Source organism: Apodemus sylvaticus, chromosome 1, assembly GCF_947179515.1.
Source record: "Apodemus sylvaticus chromosome 1, mApoSyl1.1, whole genome shotgun sequence".
NCBI lineage: Eukaryota > Metazoa > Chordata > Mammalia > Rodentia > Muridae > Apodemus > Apodemus sylvaticus.
This window is the reverse complement of record NC_067472.1, coordinates 48210663-48238583: the sequence shown is the minus strand read 5'-3', so window position 1 is coordinate 48238583 and position 27921 is coordinate 48210663. Positions and strand designations below refer to the sequence as shown.

The following is a 27921-nucleotide window of genomic DNA, read 5'->3' as shown; positions in this document are numbered from 1 at the left end:
GGCTGATCACTATAGATTATCTTGGTGTTCCCAAATCGGGATTCCTTTAAGTTCTTCCTTGCCTGAGTCTTTTAAAAAAAAAAAAAATCTAGCCCAAGATGCTTCCAGAAACTTGTGTGTCTTGGAAAGTCCTCAAACCCCAACACTTGGCAATGATCCAATCTGCCAAATTCTGAATGCTGTGTTAGCTCCGGAGCATTTACAACAGTGTGGGAAACATCACAGAAATCTGTGAGGTCCAGTACAAAAGGTGTTAGCTCCTGTGGGGCCATTGAGCACTTGAAATTTAGTCTGTGTTACTGGCAGAGAAGATTTCTAATATTAATTAGTTCCAAGAGTTAAGTTTAAATAGCTTTAAGTGGCTAATGTACCAGAATGACAGTATAAATCTAAATGGTTCAAGATGGAGAGTTTTGGACAGCTTCTAGATGAAAGACTGTCAACAAATGAGGGGCACAGTAAATATTTGGCAACCACCTGCCTTCTGTAACTTCTTTCATGCTTTCTGGGGTATCTCAAAAGGAAAAAGAAATAAAAATACCAACAGTTCAAAACCCATAGTACTTAACAATCTGACTTGAACATAACTAATGATTTTAATATAGGGAGTGGCAAAGACAAAATTAGTAAAAATAATTAGAAAATAAGCATTCTAGAAGTTATTTATGTTTAATGCTTAAAAGTCTGAATGCACAAACAATCTACCATCATAGAAGTACTGGTGGCCAATACAATGCGTTAGAACTATGTACAATGCACAGTTTAGTATCAAAATCTTTCTACACTGTAGAGTTTTATGAAACTGTTAATGACATCAAACACTAAGCACTTAAGACACCATTTTTTTTTTTTGCTACCACACAAAGAACGTCAATGACAGTCCATTTCAACTTGCAGCATCCATCCATTTCTAGTATGAAATTAAGTGATTTTTCTACTTATACAATAAAGTTTATCTACACAGTTCTTGATTTTGATCCATAGCAGCAAAGGCACTGTACATCAGCAGATCCACAGACTTAAAAGATCTTTTTAAAGCATTCAAACAAAAAATAATAAAAAAGGATCACATGTTATAGTTTAACAGCAACAACAACAACATAAAAGATAACACAATGTTTCTGGCACAATGGCACAGCCTGTGTCCATTTCAGGGACATCCAACTAAGACATGGAAAGAACCAGAGGTAAATAAAGCAAGTCATCATCCCCAGAGAGTCTCTTCTTTGTGGCTTTCAGAGGGTGGGTTCTGCAAACCCTCCTCTGCTGGCCTGTGTGTGTGTGTGTATGTGTGTGTGTAAGACTTGCTTTGCACAGCGGTAGGCAAGCAGTACTCCGTACCTGCAGCTCCTAAAGAGCATGCCACAAAACAGCCTGCCCTGTCTCACAGCATCACAACTGCCCAGAGACACAGCTCCCTCTGCCAGTAGATTTGGCAAAAATATTTAGAAGAAATTTCTTTCTTTGAGGCCCAATTTAATTTTTGATCTGTCTATAATACAATAAAAAAGGAATTAAAAACATATTACAAAGATACTTGTCAACAAGTAAAAAATAAAAAAAAGAAAAACATCTAATTATTTTTTGTTGAATGTAATCTAAAGTTATAGACATATTGGTTAAAGTTGCCCAAATAGACTCAAAGGAATAGTACTTGGCCTGTTATAATCTACTTGTTCAAACAGCCAAATTTCCAAATGTTTTTAATATAAGTAGAAAACAAAACAACCTCATAACACAGCAACATATTGCTTCCATGTGTAATTATACATTTCACATCTCTATACAGTCAATAGTCTACATTTAGTGACATTTAAATCAGTTATTTTAAGCCTTCCTTTCCCCTCCCTTACCAAAAGGGAGGGGTGGAGCATCAAATACAATGCACCTTCATTATCAATGCAGGAGCGGACAACTTTATTTAGTCAGTCATTGTTAGAAAGCCTTCTTTAAACAAAATAAATATATTACAGATATAATACATAATTAAAGATTCCATTTCATTGTTAGGTATTCCATGTTCTTCCAAGTCGATAGCTGAAGATTTGGTATCACAGGTTCTTAATGAGTATTCACAATTCAATAGCAAGGAGGAAGTGGGGCTATGGAACAGCATTACTCCACAACTGCAATGATTATTGGAAAATCCTTGGTTTTGAATGGGAGAGGGGTGAACAGAAAAGTACAACAGCGCAAAGTGCTATGAGGAGGAGTCCAGTTTGCACGAAGATTTGTCCTTAATAAATAACTTCATAAACTGTAGCTTTCTTGTCCCCAGAGCCAGTGACAATGTATTTGTCATCCACAGAGATGTCACAGCTAAGCACCGATGAGGATTCTTTGGACTGGGAAAGAAACATATCAAGAATGTCACATACAGGAACTAAGAAGCAGAACTGGTGGGTGTGGCCACAGAGCACCCAAAAGCTACAGACACAGGGCAGTCCCAACATTCCTAGATATGGCAGTACTAGACCATCCCTAGCTTAAGCTAGGCATCAAAAGAGAGGTAACTCAGAGTACTCTGCAATGAGCACTCTGTTCTTTAAACTCTATTCCTGGGGCTGGAAAGATAGCTCACTAGAACATGGGTTCAATTCCCAGATCCCACATGGCAGTTTATAGCTGTTTATAACTCCAGTTCTAGGGGCTACCAGGTATGCAACGTAGTGCATAGACATGCAAGCAGACAATAAAGTAAACAGACAAACAAACAAACAAATCCCCTTTTATTCTCTAGACAGTCCAGAGTAGAAGTCATAAGAAGACCTCAACTGCCACTGACAGGTAGCCTAGGTCTTGGTGGTGCCACAGAGCAGCAAGTACAGCACAGGTCTAACAACTAATGGCAGACACTAGTGAAAATGACCACTCCTACTAGCATAAAACATGAAAACATAAGAGGAGATCAACAGTTGGAAACAAACACCTTCCACTGAAGAGAGAGGTGAGGGGTGACGAAGGGATGAGGGCAGACCACACACACAAGGTGTAAGATAGTACCCTGGAGAACACATGGAGCACCTGAAGCTATAGATGGAAGACAAGTATCTACTATACTGCATGTCAAACTTTGTTATTGTAATTGTTAATAGTTCAAATACCCAAGCCAGCATATAGATACAATACTTGTATTTAATAAAAAATAGTCTTTTAGTTTCTGTACCTAAAAGGTCACAGAATCCCCAGTATTAAAACTTAAGCTTCAGCCAGCCATGGTGATGCATGCCTTTAATACCAGCACTCGAAGACAATGGGAAGTGGATCTCTGTGAGTTCCAGGCCAGCCAGGGCTACATAATGAAACCTTGTGTCATAGAAAAGAAAGGGGAGAAGGAAGGTACAAGTGCCCTAACGGTAACATCAGCAACTCTATCCAGCTACTCTGTCCTTTCATGCCAAAACCTTGGATGGTGTTCTGTTTTGGATTCAGACAATTAATCAACTCTATTATGACTTGTCATTTCATCAATAGACCTGAAAGTTTTGTTATATTAATCCGAAACATGAAACAAAGGAACATTCTAACTACAAATTAAAATTGAGAACCATTAACTCACCTATAAAATTCACACAAATTTGTAGCAAAAATAAAACAAAACCAACCAACCAAACAAACAAACAAACAAAAAACCCCAAAACCAACCAAACAAACAAACAAAAAAACCCCAAACAAACGGAGAGATTTCATGTGCATGTCTGTGTTTGTGCAATGTCTAAATCTGGTGTTTTTTCAAATAATTTCCAAAACTACATAAACTTCCATTGTGTCTCTAAGAAGTTTACAAAATTAATCCAGTTTGACTGGACTTTTCTAGAACAATCTTGGAAAAATGAAGTGATAAAAGAAAGCAAATCAAAGAATTTGAGAAGAGCTGATATTACTCATGAAGGTATTTACACAAAATGTAAAAGATTTAAAACAGAAAATGTACACCTAAACATAAAAATGCCACAGATACCAGAATACCTAAAACCCCTAATTCAAATATAAAAGAAGATCAAGTCATGGGGTAATTCAGGATTGGCAGTGACAGTATCAGAAATCTGAGCAGATGACCCTTGTGCAACCAATCCTGGTCCCCGCTTCAGGTGGGGTCTTGCTTAATGGCAGAAATGGTGTCAGGTGGCCTAACGTAAATTCAAAGCACTTAAGCAGGCGCCCCACTCATAGAATGCACGGAGATGACATGGCTAAAGCTCTGCAGGCAGCACAGGCCTGGTCACTCAGCAAGCGAGGCATTACCTGGAATATGCTGGCCCCATAAGGTGTCCTCCAAGCATTCAGAAGGTTGTCTTTTCCAGTGCTTACAAACCATTTGCCTATAGGAAGAGGTTTTGTGTTACTTTGTCATTTGTTTCAGAGAGTGCTGAATTAATATAGAAATTCATTCCATTTATAACAAATAAGAGTGCCTTTTCACTTCAAAAGTAAAGCCCACCCACCTTCTGGATTTTATGAGTCACTGATTGTTGTGATAAAGAATAAAATGGATTAAGGCCAAAAATTTACATAGCTTGTTAGGAAAGCATGCATGGTTAAGTAAACTATATAGTTCTAAAGAGTAAAGACTTAGCTTAAAATGAGTCAACAGAAAAACCAAGAAATCATTCTGGTTGATAGAAACTGGAAAAATGGGGGTTGCTTACCACAGTGGGCAAACTTGAGTGATAGCACACAGCTCTCATGAAGATGCAACTGGTATTTGTCGGGCTTGGTGACATGCAACACTTCCACATTGCTATTCTCCATCCCCACGGCAAGCCACTCGCCAGTTGGGCAATAGCCCAAAGAAAAGATCTGGAATTAAAACAAACGGTAGCTGCTGCAGAGGATAAGGTCTTACTAACCAGGGGGTATGCTCCTTAAATATAGAGGAAATCAACAAAACTCAAAATGTACAGACAGAACCAATTCTAAATGATGATCTCTAAGAAATCCACATTCATTCAAGTCCAACACGTTTTCTCTTAGTAGGTCACATTACCCCCACACAGGCCACACCTGAGAGGTGAAGTCGTGTTGCTGCAGCTGCCGCCCTTCACGAAGGTCCCAGGACCTCACAGTGTTGTCCAAACCACCTGTCCAGAGCTTGGTGCCATCATTAGAAATGTCAATACAGCTGGCTCCATCTGTGTGCCCCTGGAATTGCCTGAAAATGTAAAATGGAGAGAAAGCCCTTGAAAAGTTAGTTTTTATTTGAATTGAGAACTCTTTTCTCATCAAATTCAGTGCCAAATTTATCTACAGATCTCATTTGGTTTATGCTTCTAATTATTCAAAATAATAACAAAACATATCATGTATCTGTGTTGGCTGTGCAGGGTGAAAAGGCCACGCTACAAGAAACACCTAATGAATTACACTCTGTGTGATCTACTGTGCAGGGACACTTCTGGCAAAATGTACATGAGGCCATGAAGGAGAGAGCTCAAAGCCGGTCCTCACTTCATAGTTGAGAATGGCCTTGAGGATCTGAACCTTACCCTAAAGCCACAAGAACAAACACTTTGCTTGTGGAATTGTAGCCCTTCAAAATAAGAGTGCAAATGGCCCTTCTCCTCTTCCATACACACCCCTTGCCTCACAGCTAAATTTCCCAATTTTCTCACACCCTTTTCCAAATCATACTGTTCATTCTCATTTCTATAACCTTGCTATCCCCTTGGCCTTAAATATGAGAACACAGACAATTTAGGCCATGTGAGTGTAAGCAGCAAACTACCAGAACTGGTTCAGAGTTTCTATATGGCCCTTGGCAAGAGTCATATAACCACTGCTGAAGTTGCAACCCATGCATCACCTACTATAACACTATAACCATATACTATGGCTTCTCACCAAGGAGCTAGGGGTAATGATGGCTGTCAGCAGGCACAGATAACAAATCACAAATATCTAATGAGCCCATAAGATTCTAACAACATTCATTATGTAAAAATTACCTTCACTTCTAAAATTTAGTATTACTGTGTGTGTGTGTATGCGTGTATGCGCCTAAAATGAAATAGAAATAAGATATAGTATGGAAGTAAGATTTCACATAAAAAATTTATCTCTAAAGTGCATCTAGTTTGTAACATTTTTTAGAAAGTAATTATACTCCAAGACAGTCACATATAAACACACAAACATATATACACAGTAAGACACCCACACAGAGTTTTGGGCATCATGTGGTAAATTAGCTCTCTCTGTCAACATAGAAGTAGATTCAGTGGACCTACCTCACCAGGGTCTGGTTATGCAGGTCCCATACTGCGATGTTGCCGTCGCTGCAGCATGAGAAGCAGACCTTGGAGTCGGGGCTGATGGCCAGAGCATAGCAGGCAGGGGCTGAGGACGTCAGCTCTGCCTTGATGCGTGGGGTTGGAGCTGCCAGGTCCCAGATGGACAATGTACTGGCTTCCCCTCCAACAATTAAGGTGCGACCATCAGGGAGCAATCTGCAGGAACGGATGTAGTTATCCCTGTTCTGGAGACAAAAGCCATCATGAAATTACTCATGAGGAAAAGAAAACAGCATTAACATGAGAGCAGAAATCCATAAAAGTATTGTGTTCCCTTCTGGGTTAATGAGCCATTTATACTTATGACAATGATAAAGTAGATTAATGCTACAAAATTACATGAAATTAAGGAAGTATTTAAACTTGATCTACAAAATTTAGTACCAAGATAGTTAATCTTAATTAGCACCCAAATGCAAAGATCTAGTCCCACTCCCACCACCAAATTAAACAACTCTGGATGTAATCTGCACACACAGATCCATATTGTCTGTGTCCACACCACTGCAGTTCTCTAATCTCTGAAGGCGTGCCATACTTTGCTGAGGATAGAGGGCCTCAGTGAAAGCCACATCACTTAAAAGTCATGGCAGTTGGCTCTTTTGGTCTAGCATTACTATGTATGACAAACAGGCATTATGAGTTCAATGAAGTGTCAACAACAGGCAGCAAGACATGAAATGAAACTGTCTCCCCTGTTCATGAGTTTGTGGAAATCATATGTATACTTAATTATGTTAGCTTATGTGATGCACCAAACAATGCTTCTGATATAAGGAAAGAAAAGTAAGCTTCAATTTCCTGTGCAAACCAAAGACAATGGTAACAGCAGTTAAGGGGCATGAGAGCCACACGAATAGTTGGACTTCAGAAAGTTCTCAGGTATGCACTGTAGAAATAATGTATGGAACTCAGTATTCTTGAACCAAGTGACTTACCTTTGACCTTGGGGACAGGGAGAATGCAGATTTGCACAGGTGCACATAACACACATAAACAACTGGATCACTCTGAACCCCCCCCCCTCCCCGCCATTTTCTCTTAGGACTGCTATGGTTTTCACAGTCAGGGTCTTTGTAATCCCTGCTTACTTACCAGACAGTCCAGCTGAGAGACGGGGCTCTTATTGCCAGGGTGGCTGATGTCCCAGACCTTTACACAGCCCTTGCCACCTGTGTACACATGCCTTGTGGGGTTGCTGATGGTCACTGCACACACCACCTCCCCATGGTTGAGGGTGTTGATCTGTCGAGCATGTCGGGGGATCCCCGGTCCAATGAGGGCATCAGGGGGAAAAGGGACAGGCTGCATCTGGCCATCAGCACTAACGTGAAAGGAGTATGCTCTACGGTATAGAAAGGAAAAACAGAGGAACAATGTAGAAAGTATTAACTTTTGTTTGTTTTCTTTTAGATCAAGATTTTATGTATGCATGGGTAGCCTCAAACTCACCGTATAGTGGGGGGGTGGGGGTGGTCCTGGATATCTAACCTGCCAATCTCTACTTCCCATGTGCTGGGATTAGAAGTATGCCCTTATCAAGTCTGGTTCAAGCAGTGATGTATATCAAACCCAAGTTTCATGCATACTAGAAACACACTCTATCCACTAAACTACCTTCCTTGGAAATATGATTAAACTGTCCAATAAAAGAGAGAGAAAAATCCTTTCTTTCAGTGCCATTTTAGATGTGCATAAACAAAGAAATAATAAAAGAATGAATCTGGTACAATACAATAACATTAGCTTTCAAGACATGCTGCTAGGTCTACAACCAAATACCAATTGGCTCTTTAATAGTTACTATGTGACATCAGTAGTTCAAAAAGAAAGGATGAGTCTATAGTTTAGAGAACTAAATAGGATAGCTAATTCTCTCTCTCTCTCTCTCTCTCTCTCTCTCTCTCTCTCTCTCTCTCTCTCTCTCTCTCACACACACACACACACACACACACAAACACAAAACCTATTTTTTTCACTCTGAATTTTCATGACTTTGTATTTTTTTTGTGATTCCATGGGCTGTAACAGATTTTACCTATAGATGGATTCAGTCCAATCAAATGAGTTATCAATCAAATGAGTTATTAATAGAGATCAGTAAGCTAAAATTATGAAGCTCTGAAGAATCCAGATTCTGTAGGTTAAAAACACTGAAAGAGCAGATGTGTAAGAAAATAGTTTTAACACATTGATCAGACTCAAAATCACAAATTCTAAAAGATACAAAAGTAATGGGAACCTGAACTGTCCTGTCCTGTCTGTTCAGCACTTCTATTTCCAGTTCACAGCTTTAAAAACCTTCTGGTATGAAAATATTAAACTGGTCCTAAAGTCTTCATCATAGATTCTACTTTTAGTAGACAACTATTAATGTTAGCAAGGGCATAGTGAGGCTTCTGGGATGCAGACTAATTGAAGGGAAATAGATCCCAATAGCAGGTGGGTAGGAGCTGAGCTTATCTTGGTAGCTCTTAGGGACCACAGCCCTTTTGGAGAAATATGTACCTTACCAAGAGAAAGCATTTATGGGTATATGAAAAATAGGAGCTTGGACTAAACCAGGCAGAGATCAGAATCAAAGCTGAGATAGTGTGATAGTGTTTGAATGAGAAATGCCACCCTAGGTTTTCAGGTACTGGAATTTTGTGTTATCCAGATAGTGGTACTATTTAGGGAGTTTTAGGTGGTGCTTCTTTGCTGGAAGAAGTATGAAGGGCTTTGACATTAAAATCCTCCAGCAACTACAGCTTTCTCTCTGCTTTTTGCATGCAATTGAAGACATGTGCTGTTAGCTCCCTGCTCCAGCCACCATACCAGCTCCTTGCTGCTTCCCTGCTCTGACAGACTCTTAGCCGTTTAGAATCACAAGCCAAAATAAACATCATCTTCCAAAAGTTACTTTTAGTCATGGTGTTTTATCAAAGCAACAGAAAAGTAACTGACATTGATAGTTTACAGTTTTTTACTGCAAAAGTCTAAGCTGGTAATGTTTACAAAAAGAGTCCAGCACTGAGGGCATGCCACAGCTGCTAAGGGCAGGGTGGGAAGGCTGGAAAGGCTGGGAAGTGAATAGATAGATGGTATTTTCTGAGTCAAATAAAAAGGACTTTGACACCAATGTGTTAGCTCAGTAGAGCAAACTTGTGAGATCTGGTAGAAATGCTGGGAGCAGGATTTGCAATTGAAATTGTAAAGCCATGTAAGACTATACTGGATAGGATGCTTGAACTGTGGACACAACATCTGGGGCGATGAGAGCTTTCAATGTAAGTAACTGAAACTGAGTAAGGCAGATTTTCACTAGAGATGATCCTGGGAACAGAAAAAGCCATCAGGGGTTTCACTTATAGTAGACACTAGTCACACTCTAAGCCTTGTGTGAAATCTTTAAGGGAAACTCCCTCAAAGTAGAAGATGGGGTGGATTCAAATAACAGAGGTCTGAAAGGACCAGGATTTTCACAGAAGCTAGAAATCTAACTCATCCAGAAGCTGCCAAGGAAAGCACTCAAGAAACACCATTGGTGGCTTGCAGGTTGTGAGGGGTGCTGCAGAGTAAAGGGTGACTTCACAGGAGTCAGGTTGAGACAAGTTGACCAATAGCAATCAAGGGGTCACAAAGACTAGGTCTTACAGGAAAGAAAAGGAGGTTAAGTCCAAGCTCAGGTACTGTTGTACTTTTCTCTCCCTTGGGTTTTTCAAGACAGAATTTAATCCTGAGTCCTGGGATTGAAGGTGTCTACAAGTACTACTCTGCTATGCTACATTCCCCCACCCCAAACCAAATTCTTTCTTAATAAAGGGACAATGATCCAAACAGATCCCAAATTGATAAAAACTCAAGGCAAAGGCAGCCTGGGCCTCAAGCCCCAACTTACTGACCAAAGCTGTCTTTCTTTCTACTTCTCTACTCCCAGTTTTCTAGCTGCGGCCAGCATGTCAGCAAGTAACCTCTGCCACCACATGGACCCTTCAGTCTCCCACCTGAAACTGATGCTGGAGCAGCACTGCCACACCCTGTCACCCTCCAACATCCCCCGTACTGATACCAGCACTACTCACTGGTGGACGGGTGCTCCACCACTGAGTGAGATGCCCCAGGAAGGTGGGAGGTTGATTTTTCAAGTTGGGAATAGCTGTTATAGCCCCCTGATCCCAATGTGGCAAGACTTCTGTCGATCAGAGCCTCCTGCAGGGTTCCCAGCAACAATCAGGGCCAAAATCCCTTCCCTGCTGCCTAACGGCTCCAGCCCAACCGGGAAGGTGTTAAGGGCCTTCTGCAAGTTGGGACATTGTAGACTGGGCCCATTGTGGTAGGCATGTGGCCAGAGATGTCTGGGAATATGGGAAGGAACACCCTCAGAATGGCCCATCCCCTTGCTGCAGTGTGTAGCCTAGCATCGTGTTGTCACATCCTGGTCCTCAAACAGTCTTATTTGTGTCAGCATGTGTGGAAATGGTCCACTTGAATGTCTGTTCTTGTCCTCTCTGCTCTCTTCTTGTCTATCTCCAGTCATGATGATGCAGAGCAGCCCAGAGCTAGTCCTGTAGTGTGGACCCCTGCCTCTCTGACAGAAACAGCTTCCTAGTGACCAGTATCCCTATTCCTGTGCTTACCTAGCAGGATGGGTCCCACCAGAGCCCAGGCTGGACTATGTGTATACCCACCCTCCTGGTGCCTGATATCTGCCTAGCTACTGTCCATTTGCCCTTGACTTACCACATGACCTCTCTGGCCACTCAAAGAGTCTGCCAGCACAGCCTTAAGGACCTGGTGCTACACTGACTAGTGTGTCCTTGAGCAAGCTTTTGTCATGGCCGATGCCAGTCCAGTTCCAAGGATGTTCCTCTGAGGGCACCTAGGATACCCCCCAAAAGCTCAGTGACAGTGAAGTATTAACACTGCCATTTACCCACCCTCACTACTGCTGTCCAATCCCTGGCCAAGATATACTTTGTGTGCAGGGTTAGGCATTGGACCCAGGACCTCACTAATGCAAGGCAGTATAAGCACTCTACCATGAGCTACACTCTTTTGAGACAGAGGCTCACTAAATTGTCCAGGCTGCCTTGAAGTTGCCATCCTCCTGCCTCAGCTCATGAGTATCTAGGATCAGGGCAGCTGGCTCCACAGTACTCATCTGAAGACTTTTCAGTGGTTCAAATGAGCTCTAGATGGGCAAGAAAGAGAAGGCTTAAGAGGAACAGGACAACCAAGGGACACCATTCCTGCCCCTTGCCTCTGCGACACTGGCAGGACCTGGGCCACCTCATCATCTATGAAACTGGACAGCCACACATGCAGAAGCAGTGGGTGGTGGCATGGCTGGCTTAGCGCAACTTCTCATACTATGTGGTGTCCTTCTGTGATGGTCTGGTGTACAACCCGCTGCGGCACAAGGCTAACTTCCTGAAGCTTCTCATCTCTCCCATTATACATTCTTACTGACAGTTTTGTTAAAATAAAAAAATTCTTCCCAAGTCTCATTTAATGAGACTTTAAGAATTTTAAGATTTAGAACTTTAAGAATTTAAGTAATTAAAAAAAAACCTATACTTTACTTCAAGGTTTTTAGTAAAATTTCTATCAATACAATACACAGAGTACCTCCCATGTGACCATCTAGAGCCCAACTACATGAATGACTGGGAAAAATAAAACAAAACAACCTCTTGTATGTTTATTAAAATGCTAAGTTTTAGTCAGGTTTCTGGGGGAAAGCATGGCAGTTGTCCATTGCGGTGGTAATGGTACTTAGTGTCATTACTCAAGACTGAAGGAAGAGAATCAAGCACAAGGCTCAGAAGCATCATGTGCCAGACTGTAATTCTCAAGTGGTTGGACACTGCTTCTTTAAATATTCCAAACACACTTACACTCCTGGGGTTTCAAGACTGACCTACAGAATGAATCCTCAACTTATCCACTCTACGACCTCTAATGGTTACTGACTTGGTGACTGTCAACAGGGCCTGAAGAACTGACTGTACCTCTTCCCTAAAAGAGCCCTCTATCTCCTCTCAGTTCATGTGGAACTTAGAGGCATTTGAGCTGTTGTTTGATTAATCCCAGGGCCTTGTTTAGTCACTGCCTGAAATAGACTAATCTTTCACCTTCAAAGTTCTTGGCCAACAAAACTTGTTAGTCAGTCAACTACTATTTACATAGCATACACAAGTACACAGAATTTTATGGTAATTGATATTTATATCTTCAACTCTCAAGGAACCCAAAGTCTAATTTGCCTTGTTTCCCTTATTAATAAGCCAAATATTTACTCAATAACTTGGCTTATAGAGCTTTTTGACGCAACTGGGACATTTGGGTTAGTCTGTAGTAAAGTTAGGTATTGAAGGAACAACCTTGGCTTTTATTCACAGATAAAAAACAAAAACAGAGTCCAGGTCAGTCAGGCATGCTTCCACTGAAGGGCAAGTGAAAGGGGGAAGGGAAAAAAACCACAAGGAGTCACTAAGGTGGCAAGCAAATATCTATGTAACACTGAAGGAACAAAACAAGAAAGTTAGAGAAGGAAGACATCAGCATATCATATTTATTTACTTTTTGAATAAATTTGCATTATGAGCATCAACTGTGAACTATGCAGTATTTAAGGCATTGAAAGTTATTTGTTTGCTTATTTGTTTGTTTTCAAGACAGGGTTTCTTTATGTAGTACTGTCTATCCTAGAAGTAGTTCTGTAGACTAGGCTGGCCTTGAACTCAGAGATCTGCCTGCCTCTGCCTCCTAAGTACTGGTGCCACCACTGCCCAACTTTGAAAGTTACTTCTCTAACTGAATATTTATCTTTGGTAGGGACTGCTAACTGGTACAGTCACTATGGAAATTAAGTGTGGGGGTTCCTCAAAAAGTTGACCTAGAACACCACTTTTGGATTTATACCAAAGGGATTCTACATCTTACTACAAAGATACCTACTTATCGATGTCCATTTCTGCTTTATTCCTAACAATCAGAAAATGAAAACCCTAGGTGTCCATTGGTGAATGAATGGATAATGAAAACGGTACATTTCACAATGGAATATGGCACATTACACAATGAACTCTTTAATCAGATATTGAAAAAAATACTATCAAAATTGCAGATAAATAAATAGAAATATAAATAATCATCCTGAGTGAGATAATTCAGACCCCAAAAGGCAAGTACTGCAGGTTCTCTTATATATGAATATTAGCTTTTAAATTTTAAATGTGTCTGTTCTATTCAGAACATCTAGAGTTAGCTTACTAGTAGGTGACTAAAAGTCTTCCAAGGAAGGGGAAATAGAATGTAAATGAATAATGGGGGAAACTAGAATAGTAGAATTAAATGGGGAGAGTGGTGGGAGGGCACAGTAGGAAAGGGAATATTGGTAGGGATAACTACATTTGAAGGTCTTTTTATATGCACCATATAAAAAATACCATATAGAATCCTATTATTGTAGAAGCTTCCTAAATATATAAAAGAGATTTAAATGGCATTAACCATACAATAGCGGAGACAATGTTGCAACTAGACATCATATATTACCAAACAAAACCTGCAGTACTAGGAGTGTGTGTGTGTGTGTGTGTGTGTGTGCACACGCGCACAACTTTTTGACTAAAGGTACCATATAGTCAACCCCACCCCCTGCTTAACATTACAGGTTATTGACCATGCTATTAGTTAGCCTTCTATAACCTGATGGGTAGACCCTATTGCTGAAGATATATATACCATATACATATATATTTATATATATATACACACACATATATGTACATGGTATATGTATATATGTATATACATATACCATGTACATATATATACAAATATATATATACACCATGTACTTATATATATACATACCATGTACATATATATATACATCAAAAATTAGAAACATGGAAACATTGAGCTGCTACGCAACGAGAAGCTTCATCTCCTACTGATTATTGTTCCTAATGCTAGAAGGCACTATACACGTTGCTGGAGAAAAAGATAGTAATCTAAACTTCATTCAGCTACAGTCCCTTTGCACTGTAATAGCAACCTGCCTGGAAAATATACCCCTGATAGAATAGAGACACAAGTCTTACGGAAGGAACTAATTACTGTCTAATTAAAGTTAAGGTCCACACCATGAAATAGATCTCAAACCTGACACTGTTGACAAGGCCAAGAATCTAAAATGAGATAGGTTATGGGCCTTAGGGGATTTTGCTAAATGAACATAGCACTAAAACAACTCCTGCTGGGCCGTGGTAGCACACACCTGTAATCCCAGCACTTGGGAGGCAGAGACAGGCGGATTTCTGAGTTGGAGGCCAGCCTGGTCTACAAAGTGAGTGCAGGACAGCCAGGGGTACACAGAGAAACCCTGTCTCGAAAAATGGAAAAAAAGGAAGAAAAAAAAAAAAGAAAAAGAAAAAAAACTCCTAATGACATATTGTTATATACCCATAGACCAGCGCATTGCTAAGCCCTTATCAGAGAAGCTTCATCTTGTAGCAAGCAGTAGTTAACATAGAGACCCATAGCTGAACAATGTGTAGAGAATGAAAGACTTTGGAGTGCTTGGGATATCTAGATCACACCCCTTCCCTCGAGGCTCAAAATCTATGTGGAAGAGAAAGTGGGAAGATTCTAAGAACCAGAGGTAGTAGAGTAGACGATTCCAAGGGAGTAGTACTTTGAGATCAAACAGCTGTTGCACATATGAACTCACAGTGACTGTGACAGCATATATAGGACCCGAAAAAGTTCAAGCCAGATAAAATCCCAGCATGGAAAAGGTGAAGTGGACATAAAGGCCCACCACTAAGTAACATTTACAAACGATAGCTGTCAAGGGAGGTAAAATGTTCAGTTGGGCAATACTAAGTATAACTGCTATTCTATAGGGTGCTCAGGAGTAGTTTGGCCAATGCAATATGGAATCCATATGTATTTATATATGTGTGTGTACACTTTTGTTTGCTTTGTTGAGAAAGAACATGGAGTTGGGTGGGTAAGAAGGTTCTAGGAAGAGTGGGGGAGGGCCAGGTTATGATCAAAATATCTTTCATTTAAAGGGGTAGCATCAAATATGGCACCTTGTACCAACTGAACTTTTCAACCCTACAACCCTGTAATCAATATTTCTGAGCATTATATTAAAAAAAAAAAAAACAAGGAAGATTCTGTTCTGATTTTGCTCTTACAGAACTCATATTCAAGTGGAAAGAGGCAGACAATGGCTACAAGTAAGTTTTCAAAAGCTGGGCATAATGGTGCCCCTCTCTGATACCAGCTCAGCACTTACGAGGCAGAGGTGGGACGATCAACAACTTTAGATCACTTGGGGTACACAGTGAAACTCTATTTCAAAAAAAGTAGAGGAAAATGGCAACATGGAGGGAGGCAAAATGGGATGTTATTTAAAGACAAGAGTTATAAGTGCAGACCACTGTTATAAGGGCATCTAACAGAGACATGAAGTGAGACAGTGAGTCACAGAAAATGTTGATACAGGAGGATCAGTGTGAATAAATGTCCAACAGGCAAGCAGCCAGGGAAAGGGAGACTTCTGTACTCTGTCAAGTCTGGATAGTACAGGAGAATGGAAATGTAGCATATGTATGGTGGGTTCAATTTCAGGAAAGATGCCAAAGGGGTGTGTGTGTGTGTGTGTGTGTGTATGTGTGTGTGTGTAAGGGGGAGGGATGCTCACAAGCAAACATGTATATAACGAGGCAAGAATGTTTCCTATGAAGGAAGAAAAGTTTCTTTTTTGAGACTGAAATATTACTCTGAAAGTTTTCTTGTCCAATTTTCTAATCCAATTAGAACTGTGCTTAGGTAGTGAGGACAGAAGAGCACATGTATACAGAAACCAAGCCTGAGGAACAGAATGTGATGAAATTAGAATATACAAAGAGGCTGGAAGAGGTGTGTTGTACTTGGTCTGTTATCACTCTAGGAGAGTGTGAACAGACATTCCAAATGCTCAGCTCACAGGAAAGAAGCCGAATGAGCAAACTACCTTTCCTAGAAATAGAACTGAACAGAAGACTGTCCTGATTTTTTGAAGTGTTAGCATGTCTGTTCTCTCTAATCATGTAAGTTTGCATATAAACATCACACTTTCTGAACAACTGCCTTAAAACCAGCAACAGAGAGAGGAGCCAAAGCTGCATCCCAACTTACAGTTCATATGAAGACTTGAGTTTTTTAAATGAAACACACAAAATTGAACCTTATTATGCCTTGTCTTTTGCTAAGAGAAATGAAAACTACTTTGATGCTATTCAGCAGTGTCCCAATTCCAAAAAGAAAGCAAGGACCAGAGCTTTGTAGATAATGAATCCAAAGGACAAAAGGTACTCACGGTTTTCCTCCTGGAATGCCTGTCAAGTTTGGAGGTATTGCTGGCACACGCATATGATGGTGAGGATCAAATCCCACCTAAAATTGTGCCCATGCAAAACAACAAAAAGATGTATTTGTTATGCTTTTGCACAATATGGTACCTAAAAGCTGAGGATCACAGATAATTTGAAAATACAATTTTACAGACATAGCAGTATCTATTGATAAAATGACAGGAGGATGCTTAGGATTTAATGGTCCTTTATTCAGGACTGGAACATACAAAAAATTATACTGATAATTGAGGCTTACGACAAAAAGGCTTTATTACGTTTATTCTCCTATGTGGTATACATTGGTAGTTTAAAATTTCCAATGACTACTAAATTTAAGAAGACATAAATTATCTCACCCTCCCAAAGAAAACAGATGTATCTTTACAAAGAAAACATAATCACATGTATCTTTATTAATAACACTCAATCCATTGATAAATGTATTATATAAGCTACAAAACAAAGAATGCCGTGTGCTCTGAGACTCTATAAAAGCATGTAAACATACCACAGGTGATCTTCCATAGGCTGCTGCTGCCGCCGCTGCTGCTGCAGCTGCACTCATCTGGGGGGAGATGTTGTGTAGCCCAGCATAGGCGGCTCCAGGGCTGGTTAGCTCTCCATTCATCCCAGCATGGGGCACAATCCCAAACGGGGTTGGATATGGACAAGGTACAGCCATCGGGGTCCTCAGGCTGGATGCTGAAGAGAAAGTCAAGAACATAGAAAATAGTAGTTGCACATTCTTCAGTTGGTCAACAATAGAAGCCATAGTTCACATGAACTGATTTTACTACTCTCAAAATCAGTCAGGTCTTTGGAGTGGTTCATTTATACATTTTTATTTGAACACTTAACAACCTGTTAACTTGGATGCTTGGTTTAGAACACTTACCTTCTGTAACAGTCAGTCAGTGCTGGCCATTATTACTTTTAACGGATGTTATTGGGTAAATTAAAAAAAAAAAAAAAGCAGAAGTATAAATAAATATACAACATTTTTTTCCTTACTAACCTAAGGGGTCCACACCCGGTGGCTTTCCAGGTACAGGCCTCAGTCCGGGAGTGGAGTTACTGCCAGGGGTAGGTGCATCAGTTCGTGGAGTAGGGGTATTGGACTTTGAAACAGGAGTAGTAGACTTTTCATTCTAACAATAGATGGAATATCAGCCATGAGAACATGATTTTAAGAGTTACTTTTATAGTAAAAGAGCAAGCAAAACAAAACAGAGAAATGAGAGAATTTCGTTAGCTTGTCTTATATCTTGCATCAGTTAAAAGTAGCTGGGAAAGAATCAAGAAGACACAATTCAGAAAAATCTGAAGTTGAACTCAGGAAATTTTTTATAAGAACCTGGTCTTATTCAGAGGCCAAAATAAATTCACCAAACATGCATCCTGAATGTGGGCTAATGCTGGTGGCCATGGTTAAGTCAGGCCCCCAAGATACTGTTCACATCCTTAGAAGTTCCGTATCTGACTCGCTGCTCTCAGGATACACCTACACATGAATCACCATTGATCCCAGAGGGGAAAGGAGGCCATGAAAAGACAACCAGAGTTCCAGAAGAAAAGGACAGAGGTTGACCCCAAACCTCAATCTAGCCTTCCAGCCATTCTAAACACATATATTCTTTATCTGCACACAAACACAAGAATCCTCTGATCCTTCAGCTGTGAATTCCAAAGGTCACTGAAAAACACATATGGCTTTTTAAAAATTGAAAATAAGTGGTGAAGAGAAAAGAGGATTTACAACACACAAATGCAATCAACTCCACAGTCCTGTATAGGAGGTGGTTCAGGGAGATATAAAGACTGTGGGAAGTTCAGTCTGGCATTTGTGTTGAGTTAAAGCAGCCTCTTATTAGTGAGAGAGTACTTAGGCAGAAGCTAAACTATTGCAGCTGTGTCTAGCTTGGCAATTCAAATCAAGCTACTAATAAAATGACAGTGAAACTCCAGAGCCAGTTCACCACAAACCACAGGCAGTCAGACCATTGCACTAACTCCAGTTTGTATTTTTCAATTTTACTATGATGTTTTTCTCTCATTTTCATCCACCTATCTCTCTCTCTCAAGCATACAGACTCAGGAAAAAAATATCATTAAGTTAGTAAACCTTTTTGATCCAAACATCGTTTCTAATTAAACTGAAAACCTAAGCCCTGGAGATAAATGGGAAATACACAAAAACTGAAAACCCCAAACCCAACAACTATCTTGGAAGTGTCAATTCTGGTTAGGGAACAGCTTACAAGGCTAAGCTCTTTGGATTTGGAGGAAGGAGTACTGCTGGAAGATGCAACAGAAGCAGGGCTGATGGGGGCATCTTTCTTGAGGAGACGTGTCTTGTCCAGGCCATTCTCCCTTGGGGAATGTGCTGGGCTTCCTCGAGGGGAAGATGGATCCTACAAGACAAACATGTAAGACTGACAACTGACTCACAGCACTGAATCCTTTACTGGAGACACTTCTAACTAAAAGCACTTAGTAGCTTACTTGAGAGTACAAAATGTCTGGAATTAACTGGACTTTAATCAATTAACATTAACTGAAATTACTAAAGGAAAAAACATGTTATTGAAATGAAATCCCAAACAAAAGCAAAAACCAAAAACTTCATGAGTCTGCAAGGAACATAAACTCAGTAGGGTGACCACTGCCACCTGTTATTTCTAATGGTGGGAAAGGACAGAATGTCTGAAAGGAGCAGCAAATTCAAAGGCCCACCAATGTATAAAGTCAGTAATGCTTTGGACAATTGCCTTTGCCATAGCTGCAGAGCAGCAGGAAGCAGGGCTAGCTACTAACATACCTCATTGGACACATCAACTACCAAGTTGTCATCACTCTTCTCACCATCACTGTCCTGCAAAGAGGAAGAAAGGCATCATTTCTACCCCAGGGGAAAAAGAAGCACCATCAATTTCAGGTACATTTCTGTGCCCACATGAGGTCCTTATGTTTGATGAAAACTATACTCAACAGAGTTTAATACTATGCAAAATACTGTTTTCTATATTCTTCAGTTTCTGTTTTCAGCTAGGTAATAATGATTCCATTTTCCATTTTTGAAGTAAAATGGCCTGCTTACTACTCTAGAACACAAACTTTCACGCCCACCTAAACATCCTACAAGTGGTAGGGTGTGGTTTGGTCTGGCAGCTTTTATAAAATCTGAATAAGTCACTGTGTGGTTTAACTGCAAAGCAAAAATCCAAAGTATGAGCTTCTTTTGAAGCCTGCAGTCCTGTGGGGACCCAAATGGCAGGGAGAGAACAACCAACACTTGCCTCCACACTTCTTATCCTGCATGCTCCCTTCTCTTCTGACCTGCTCAGACCTCAGAGGAAATTCATGTCAAGGACAGATCTACACATGTATCTTCCACAAAATCTCATCCTTTCTTCAATATTCTAGTCCATCCAAACACCTTGGATTTTACATTATTTCTACATCATCTCTAAGTTAATCACATACAGTTCTACCAATCCTAACAGAAATAATAATAACCTAGTATTATCCAGGTCGTAGATAACTTGCCATAGGAAAGCACTGCAGTCTTGCACACACATGTACTCATACACATAAACATAGTCTTCTGATAATTTGTGGTGATAGCTTGATACACAGAGAAAAACACAGTAATTCTTAAAAAAATCTTGTAAAGGACACTGTTACTGTGTTCTAAAATTGGTTGATAATGGTTAAAACTACCAATTGATAAAGAACAAGACAAACTAGCCTCCCCCAAAGCAATGGGGGTGGATGAACTTACATAGCGAGTTGTAATTTCTTTTTCTTCTGTTTTCTGTTTTTTGCTCTCTGAGGAATAGTCTGTAGAGTTCCTGTGTTTCTCAGAACCTCGGAAACTGGCTGATGGAGATACGGAAGAGCTCTGGAATTAGAAATAGAAACAAGACTAAAAAAGCCATTCATTTAACAGAGCAATTAGATAAATCTTTTGTTCTGTAATATATGCCTGGGAAACTAAGAGGATACAGGAGAGAGGAGATGGGGGGAGAGCAGAAATAAGAATCAGAGAAAGACAAAGCAGAAAAATGAGCAGAAGAAATACACAGGGCAGAGGCTTAAATATAACCCCAGGGGCAAATCCAGGCTCAAGCACACCAAGTATGGTACACTGTCCAAGGCTGTCAAGGGAGTTGGGGAACGAAGGAGACAGCGCAGAGGGAAAGACAGGATGGTTTTCTTTGTTTTGTTTCATAAAGTTTACTGGCTGACAGAAAGTGTATATTTGAAACTTCCACAGAAAAATTGAATACAGTTAAGCTTAAAGGATAATCAATAATTTTTTCATTAAAAACTAAAAGGAAAGCTAATCATTAAAGATTTGAGCACCCAAATATGGTGGCCATGCGATCATATGATCATACTTATAGAATATTTTGCTCAGCCTAACATCTACAGTCCAGAACACACAGAAGTGTAAAAAAAAAAAAAAAAAAAAAAAAGATCTTTGCAAACATTGACTATATTTCTGCATATTCTTTATAAGCTTACTCATTTTGTTTCTGGAAATCACTGTGGCCAGACAGAGGAAAAGGGTTCACGCCTCAGACTTCATGTTTATTCTTTCAACACACACTTAATCTGGACTGTTTCCATACTGTGACAAGATTTGAAGTCTGGTGGTTCTATGCCACAAAGTCAGCACATGGATGAGAGCTTAAACCTGTGCTTGAAAATGTGAAAACTGAAACTACCCTTGATGATCTGTCAGTGTCTGGGGATGGCTCAGTATGTAGTGCATAAGGGCCTCTGTGCTGATCTCTAGAACCCCATTTGAATCTAGAAGGTGCATATGTGCCAGTTCTCCCAGCCCTTCCACAGGGAGATGGAACTTTGAGATCACAGAATACCAGAAGCCTATAAGCCAGCTAGCCTGGTGTACAGTCATGGACAAGAAGAGACCTTGTTTCAAAAGAGGTAAAAGGCAAGAACCAATACCTCAAGTTGTCCACTGAGCTCCATGCATACCCTATCCGACCGACCCCCTGCCACCACTACCCCGCCCCTCCCCCCCACAACCAACCAACAACAATAAAAGCTCAACCTATCCATCCTGTCTGTTACAGATTGACCAAAGAAAAAGTTTAAATAAACATGCAGTTTGAAAAGGAACAGGTCCAGACTTGAACTACTATATTAAGGAGGACTAAAGGTGTGCAGAGTAGGTATTTCCCTTAAGAAGAGCACCAAGACAGATTTCCAAGGATGATATTAATGCAGCTTAGTTAAGAGTTGGCTCATTTTGAAAAGCAGTAAAAATAATATCTGAAACTAAAGTATCAAGGAAAAAGTTCTAGAAGAAGGAATCATCATAAACACATCCTTTGGCCTGAAATCTGAAAACCAACCTAGAAAACTGTTCAGCAAAGCTCTCCTTTAGAACTTTACTTATCTCATAGAAAACCAATTCATTTGATCCCTATTCCATATCTTAGTTTGATAGTAATTAACATTTATGGGCATTTGCCAGTGCCTTTAAACTACTAGAGGCCAGAATTACTGGTTCTATAAGTTCCATTTTATTTCTGATGAGTCATAGTGTATGGCATGCCTAAAGTTCTAAAGGATGCTGTTTGGGGTTGTGTTATGAACTACTAAGTAAGGAGATGATCACTGTTAGAGGCTATCGATCCTAAGCCCGTCCTTACTCTAGCCAACCTAGCTGGGGTTTAGATGAATGCTCTGTAAACTCTATGCACTAGTTCCTACTAAAACATTTAGCAAAACATATTGTATAAAATTCTCAAAGACCAAAAACTACATTAGACACATTGCAGAAGGTCACTGAAGGAATTCCACAGGAAATCATTTCAGCACAATGGGCTGGGTGCCTTTGGGGGTAAAAGGAAGTTCCACAATTTCATCTTATCCCTTTACCAACAAGATGCATTTACCTACAAGATGCAGTATCTTACAAATGAAGTCGGTGATGAAAAAGTTGTGTGTGTGTGTGTGTGTGTGTGTGTGTGTGTGCATGTGTATTACATGCATGTGTTTAACCCTGACCTGTCTGACAATCTACTTACAGTCATTTCCACTTTTTGAAGAGTAAAAAACAATTTCTAAATAGTATTGAACATATTCTCAAATATTAACGCTAAAAGGTAATAACCTGTTTAGTCTTCATGCTTATGTATTGGCATATGTGTAAAATCAAACAGCTTATTTTGTCTTAAGGTTGTTGTCTCTCATTGTATGGACAGCTCTTCCTTTTGTGTGCTTGTGTATGGTATGTGTGCATACTTGAACATACGTGTGCATGGGTGGGTACTGGTGTATATATAGACACATGGCACGTGCTGTCTGAGGTTGGTTGTCTTCCTTGATGTCTTTTCACTTTATTCATTAAGGCAGGGTCTCTTGCTGAATTCAGGCCTTGTGATTTATGCTTGACTACCTAGGCAGGCAGCTTCCTCTACAATAGGGTGTTTTTCATTCGAGTACTGGGATTGTAGAGGAGCTACCATGCCCACCTTACTACTATGTGGGTTTGGGGGAATCTGAACTCAACGAGACATCCATCTCTCAAGGCCCCTGTCATAATTTTACTGGAGAACAGAGTTAAACATTTGATTTCGCTAGTAAAATAATAAAATAGTTATCACTGGCATTTCAAGGTAAAGCTGTACACTGAGTATCGAGGTGATCAGTGATACCCTAGTAATATAAGAGCTCTAGAGTTAAAGTGATGCATGGGTTTCCACCACAAACTTAGGCGTCCAGCACTCTGCTATTGGATAGGCACTTGGGTTTCCTGAGCATGAGAAAGATTTAAATAACAAGACACTGGAAAAGTTTATTTTCATATCTCTTTGATTATTATAAAACTTTAGTTAGGCTGATTATTTCCATAGCTGACTATCTAAGTCACTTACTGGAACTCAATCATGGCACTGTATATATCTAAATATTTAGACTTATTCAGAAAAATATTTTCATTACAGTTTATCATACATATAAGCAAATGTGTTATGGTGATCAATTTAGAATCCAAAAATAGTCTAGATGTTAATGTTTTTTAAAGCTCTTCATTTAAAAATAAGTACCCACTTTCACCAGGAAAAGAAATGGTTTGTTTAAGGGGATAAGAAGGAATGGTAGCATAAAAAGAACACAAGAGAAAAATATAAACTTGTAAGTTCCATATGAAAACACCAACTATACTGGCAGTACAAACACATCTCAGGTATGCCTAGATTTACAAACCAGGCTTTTTTAAAAAAGGAAAAATTTTTAGGCCTTATTCTGAAATCCACCTTGATTTTACTGAGGCCTTGGGCAAATTGACTATAGAATTAACATCTCCAGCAACTAGAAATGGGTGGCCCACACCTGTCAACCTCCAGATCAAAGATGGCCATGTATGGGAAAGAGTTCTATAAAATACTCTCCAAAGAAAGCCATATTAATATAATTGGCTAATTGTAATAACAGAGACTCTGTAATAGCACACAAGGGCATCTCTCTGGAGTCAGACAGTATGGAGTCTCCCATTTACCAGCCTTGTAGCCCCAGGAATGATGCTTACTCTCACCCAGTCTCTTTGTAGTTTGGGATAACAAGATACTATCTTTACCTACTCAGAGGAGAGAGAGAGAGGAAAAAAAAAAACAATTTATGTAAGACTCAAAAAATAGTCTTAGGCGCACAGTCTAGCTCCTCAACAACAGCAGGGCTGATAGATCAGTGCACAGTATGGGTTAGTCCATTTACTACAGAAGAGGAAAGAGAAGGTTCATGTGAGGACTATTCTAGGCCTTCCTGTAGTGCTTCCCCTCAGCACAGATATTCCAATGGCCCTTAATGATAGGGTTTCAATGAATCAAAACACACCTCTCAACAATTATAATAAAGTTTTGATTATACACTACAGAGAAAGGACTATAAATACTATATTCACACAGGATTTACTAATTTGATTTAAAGTGTCTACCAAAGTAATTCTCCTGTCCATTCACAAGGGTACTACTCTTAGATACCCCTGCCCATTTGCAGATTATAAGCAGAAAGAATATGTTAAAGTTTGAATGAACACCCAAGAAAATGATTTGATAGCAGGATAGTTCAGCAGATAAAGGTGCTTACCACTAAGTCTGAAAACCTGAGTTTGATCCCTGGAACCCACATTTGTGGAACATGAGACAGTACTTTTCCAAGTTGTCCTCTGACCTCGTCTGCATCCCCACCTACCTGCTAACAAACTTCCTAAAACTCACTGGCCATTGGTATTGACTTCATATCTACTAAGTATTAAAGAGCAAGTCAGCAAACAAGGATGAGGAAGAGCCAATGGGCACCATGAAAATCTAATTAGAGTTTGCTTTGCTTTTTGGGTTTCTTTTATTCTCAACAAATAATCATATGAATGGCCGGGCGGTGGTGGCGTCCGCTGGGAGGCAGAGGCTGGCGGATTTCTGAGTTCGAGGCCAGCCTGGTCTGCAAAGTGAGTTTTAGGACAGCCAGGGTTATACAGAGAAACCCTGTCTCGAAAGGAAAAAATAATAATAATCATATGAATGATAAATTACAGGTTACTCTAATTGCAGTGTAGTTCTAGAACTCTAAAATCTTAGTATAAATGGGTCATGGTAAGTTTATCTTAGGAAAAAAAAGATAGGGAAAGCCAAAATACCCAGAAGTCCTTTATTGATACAACAGAAGTCCTGAAGCAACAATTCCTCAAGTTGAAGACTGATGCCTACATCAAAAGAAAACAATGGTGACTTAATTTCATTCAAAAAGATTAGTTTTTAATTTCACAAACATGTGTGTCTTGCCTGAGGGTACAAATGTACACTGAGGGTATACCATGGTGTCATGCCCTGGAACTGGAGTTGTAAATGACTGCATCAGGTGGGTGCTGGGAACTGTTCTTTGCAAGAACAGTAAATGTTCTTAACTACTGAGCAACATCCCCAAGTCCTTTAATTCTGAAAAGCCATCGTTTTGCTCTATCGCAACAATGAAGCATTGCACATTCTACAAATACTTGTAAGAGGTTTTGAAATGAAGTTGAGAGCCCCAATAAATTTATGCACACCAAAATAACATGGTACCATATCCAATAGCATCCAGTAAATGATTAATATTTTTATTGAATACTACTGCTAGAAATGTTCACATTTCCATTCAGGAGCAAATGAAAATAATCTTTAATTATGAAAAACAAAATACCTTAAAAATAAAAAACATTTGGTCAAAATACAAAAGTCTCAAATACCAACACGTATCACATTTAGATTTACGTAAATTAACTAAAAATCAGAGTACACTCTTGTTAACTGTGGCAAAGTTCAGAGTCAGTAACTGGTGTTGGCTTACTGCTTATTACACCAAAACTTATTTAAATGGTCTGCTTGATTAAAGGTTTCATAAAAAGCACACTCTGCAGACAATCTCACAGAATTTGCTTTTTCAAATTAACATAAATCAACTCACGTTCAAAAATTTACTGAACTTTCTGAAGACCTGCCCTTGTTAAAATAATTATTTAATTAAATCTCCACATAATAAAGTCTATTGTTACTACAATGCTTCATCTCTCTAACATTTCATGAAGAACATACTCTTAAAAACCATTTGTTGTTATTATCTATTTCTCTTAAGAAAAAAAACTTGGGTCGAGACAAAGTGCTACATATAATCAAAATAACAACAAACCAGAGATATGATTCAGTTTCACAGAGTGGATATAAAGTCTTGGGTTCAAGACCAGTCTGTATCACTTCTGTTATTATCTGGGACAAGTTAATAAAATTTATCTAGTTTTCATTTTCCAAAGGGTGGGAATAGGGTGGGGGCATGACTCTAAGGACTCTGTAAGAACTGAAGACTTCATATTGTGAACACAGTACTTAGCATCTATTATAATAAGCCTGTAGGAAAAGCCAATCCTCACTGGCAATGGTGGAAACAACTGTATAATCTTCACTCACTTATGGGCTCACCCAACAAGAATGTATTGAATATATTTTAAGTGAAGAAACGAGAAATGAATTCCACTGTTTGCCCTTCCATCAGAAGTCACAGTATTTATAACTCAAAGGGGTATGTATTTTTTTCCCTTCATGAAATAGAAAAATAGTGCTTTGCTATGCATTGTCTTGTGCTTTGTTTCTGTGGTCTTGGCATTATGCATTCTTTGGTCAGGATAAAATGCCTAATAATTTATGAAGTATCAATACAATTGATTTTAAATTAGAACATTATCTTAATGTCCTCTTGAGGTTTTTTGACTGATATTTCCTCTTCCTGGAATAAAGCTTTTGACTCTGCACCAGAAATTTCACTAAATACATTTATTTTTTTCTTGCAATTATACCTGCAAAAACATGATATTTTGATGCCAAAGATATGGGCTTAATTCTTATACAGGCGACTTAGCTTCCCTCACTTAATGTCACTCTATATGTGGTCACATATGATTTTTATTATCTAGACTGGACATTTTGCATATGTAGTAAGAATATATTGTTTGACCATATTCTTTTAGATTATTGATATTCAATAGTTGTGTGTGTGAGGGGCTAGGGTGTGTAGGAGTTTGTGTACTTATACACCAAAGAAGGCAGACTTTCAAAAGTGGTGATTTTGAAAGTGAGAGTGACAAAGATATGAAACTAAAAGGTATTAAGAGGGGGCAGTGGAAACTGTAGAGCTGAGATAGAGGTAAGAATAGTGCTAAGAAGTAAGTATGAAGTGATCTCCTTCTCTGCTGCAATGCCCCAATCCATGCTGCAGGTCCTCTTTCAGGGTCTGTGCCTCTTGCTGCATAGGTGATGAGTGCAGCTGAAGAAAAATACCAAGGCCACCAAGTTCTTCATTATCCCTAAAAGGGATAGACCTCTATCCAGGAGATGGGCCACTTTCAACCAGTTAGTTTCATCCCTGTTAATGCTGTGCTGGGACTGGGGAGAATCACTATTTTAATGGACTGACTAGTGAACAGGTGAGATCATAGGGAATCATGTGTGAAAGACCCAAACCAGGATGAATACAGCTCTCAGCAGTCTTTCTGTCATAGTCATTTAGAAAATAACAATCCCTAGGGATTTCCTCCTAATGCTCATACCTAAAAGAAAGAAAAAAATCGTTCTAGTTCCTCCCCAGGCACTTAAATCACCACATACGAATCAAAGAAAAGGACAACTAAGACAGAAAAAATGTAATACTTATGAGAAAAAGGTGTCTACTAG

The 27921-nt window shown here is 39.5% G+C and overlaps 1 protein-coding gene across 8 annotated transcripts in view; it reads right to left on the bottom strand.

The window, feature by feature from the left end:
* Nucleotides 1–650: 650 nt before the first annotated feature.
* Tle4 (TLE family member 4, transcriptional corepressor) overlaps nucleotides 651–27921 on the bottom strand; it is a 141208-nt gene continuing 113937 nt past the window's right edge. For 4 of the 8 annotated variants that reach the window (XM_052188846.1, XM_052188855.1, XM_052188812.1 and 1 more), the window contains 13 exons: nucleotides 25359–25424; nucleotides 20472–20591; nucleotides 19509–19562; nucleotides 18949–19101; nucleotides 17706–17838; nucleotides 17199–17392; nucleotides 16654–16730; nucleotides 7386–7635; nucleotides 6228–6475; nucleotides 5005–5152; nucleotides 4650–4800; nucleotides 4246–4322; nucleotides 651–2345 (listed from right to left, as the gene is read on the bottom strand). In XM_052188846.1, the coding sequence (XP_052044806.1) occupies nucleotides 2238–2345; nucleotides 4246–4322; nucleotides 4650–4800; nucleotides 5005–5152; nucleotides 6228–6475; nucleotides 7386–7635; nucleotides 16654–16730; nucleotides 17199–17392; nucleotides 17706–17838; nucleotides 18949–19101; nucleotides 19509–19562; nucleotides 20472–20591; nucleotides 25359–25424 (1779 nt within the window). In that variant the 3' untranslated portion in view covers nucleotides 651–2237. The remainder of the gene's footprint in view (nucleotides 2346–4245; nucleotides 4323–4649; nucleotides 4801–5004; nucleotides 5153–6227; nucleotides 6476–7385; nucleotides 7636–16653; nucleotides 16731–17198; nucleotides 17393–17705; nucleotides 17839–18948; nucleotides 19102–19508; nucleotides 19563–20471; nucleotides 20592–25358; nucleotides 25425–27921) is intronic. The other 4 variants (XM_052188831.1, XM_052188865.1, XM_052188874.1 and 1 more) reach the window with 1 other exon arrangement.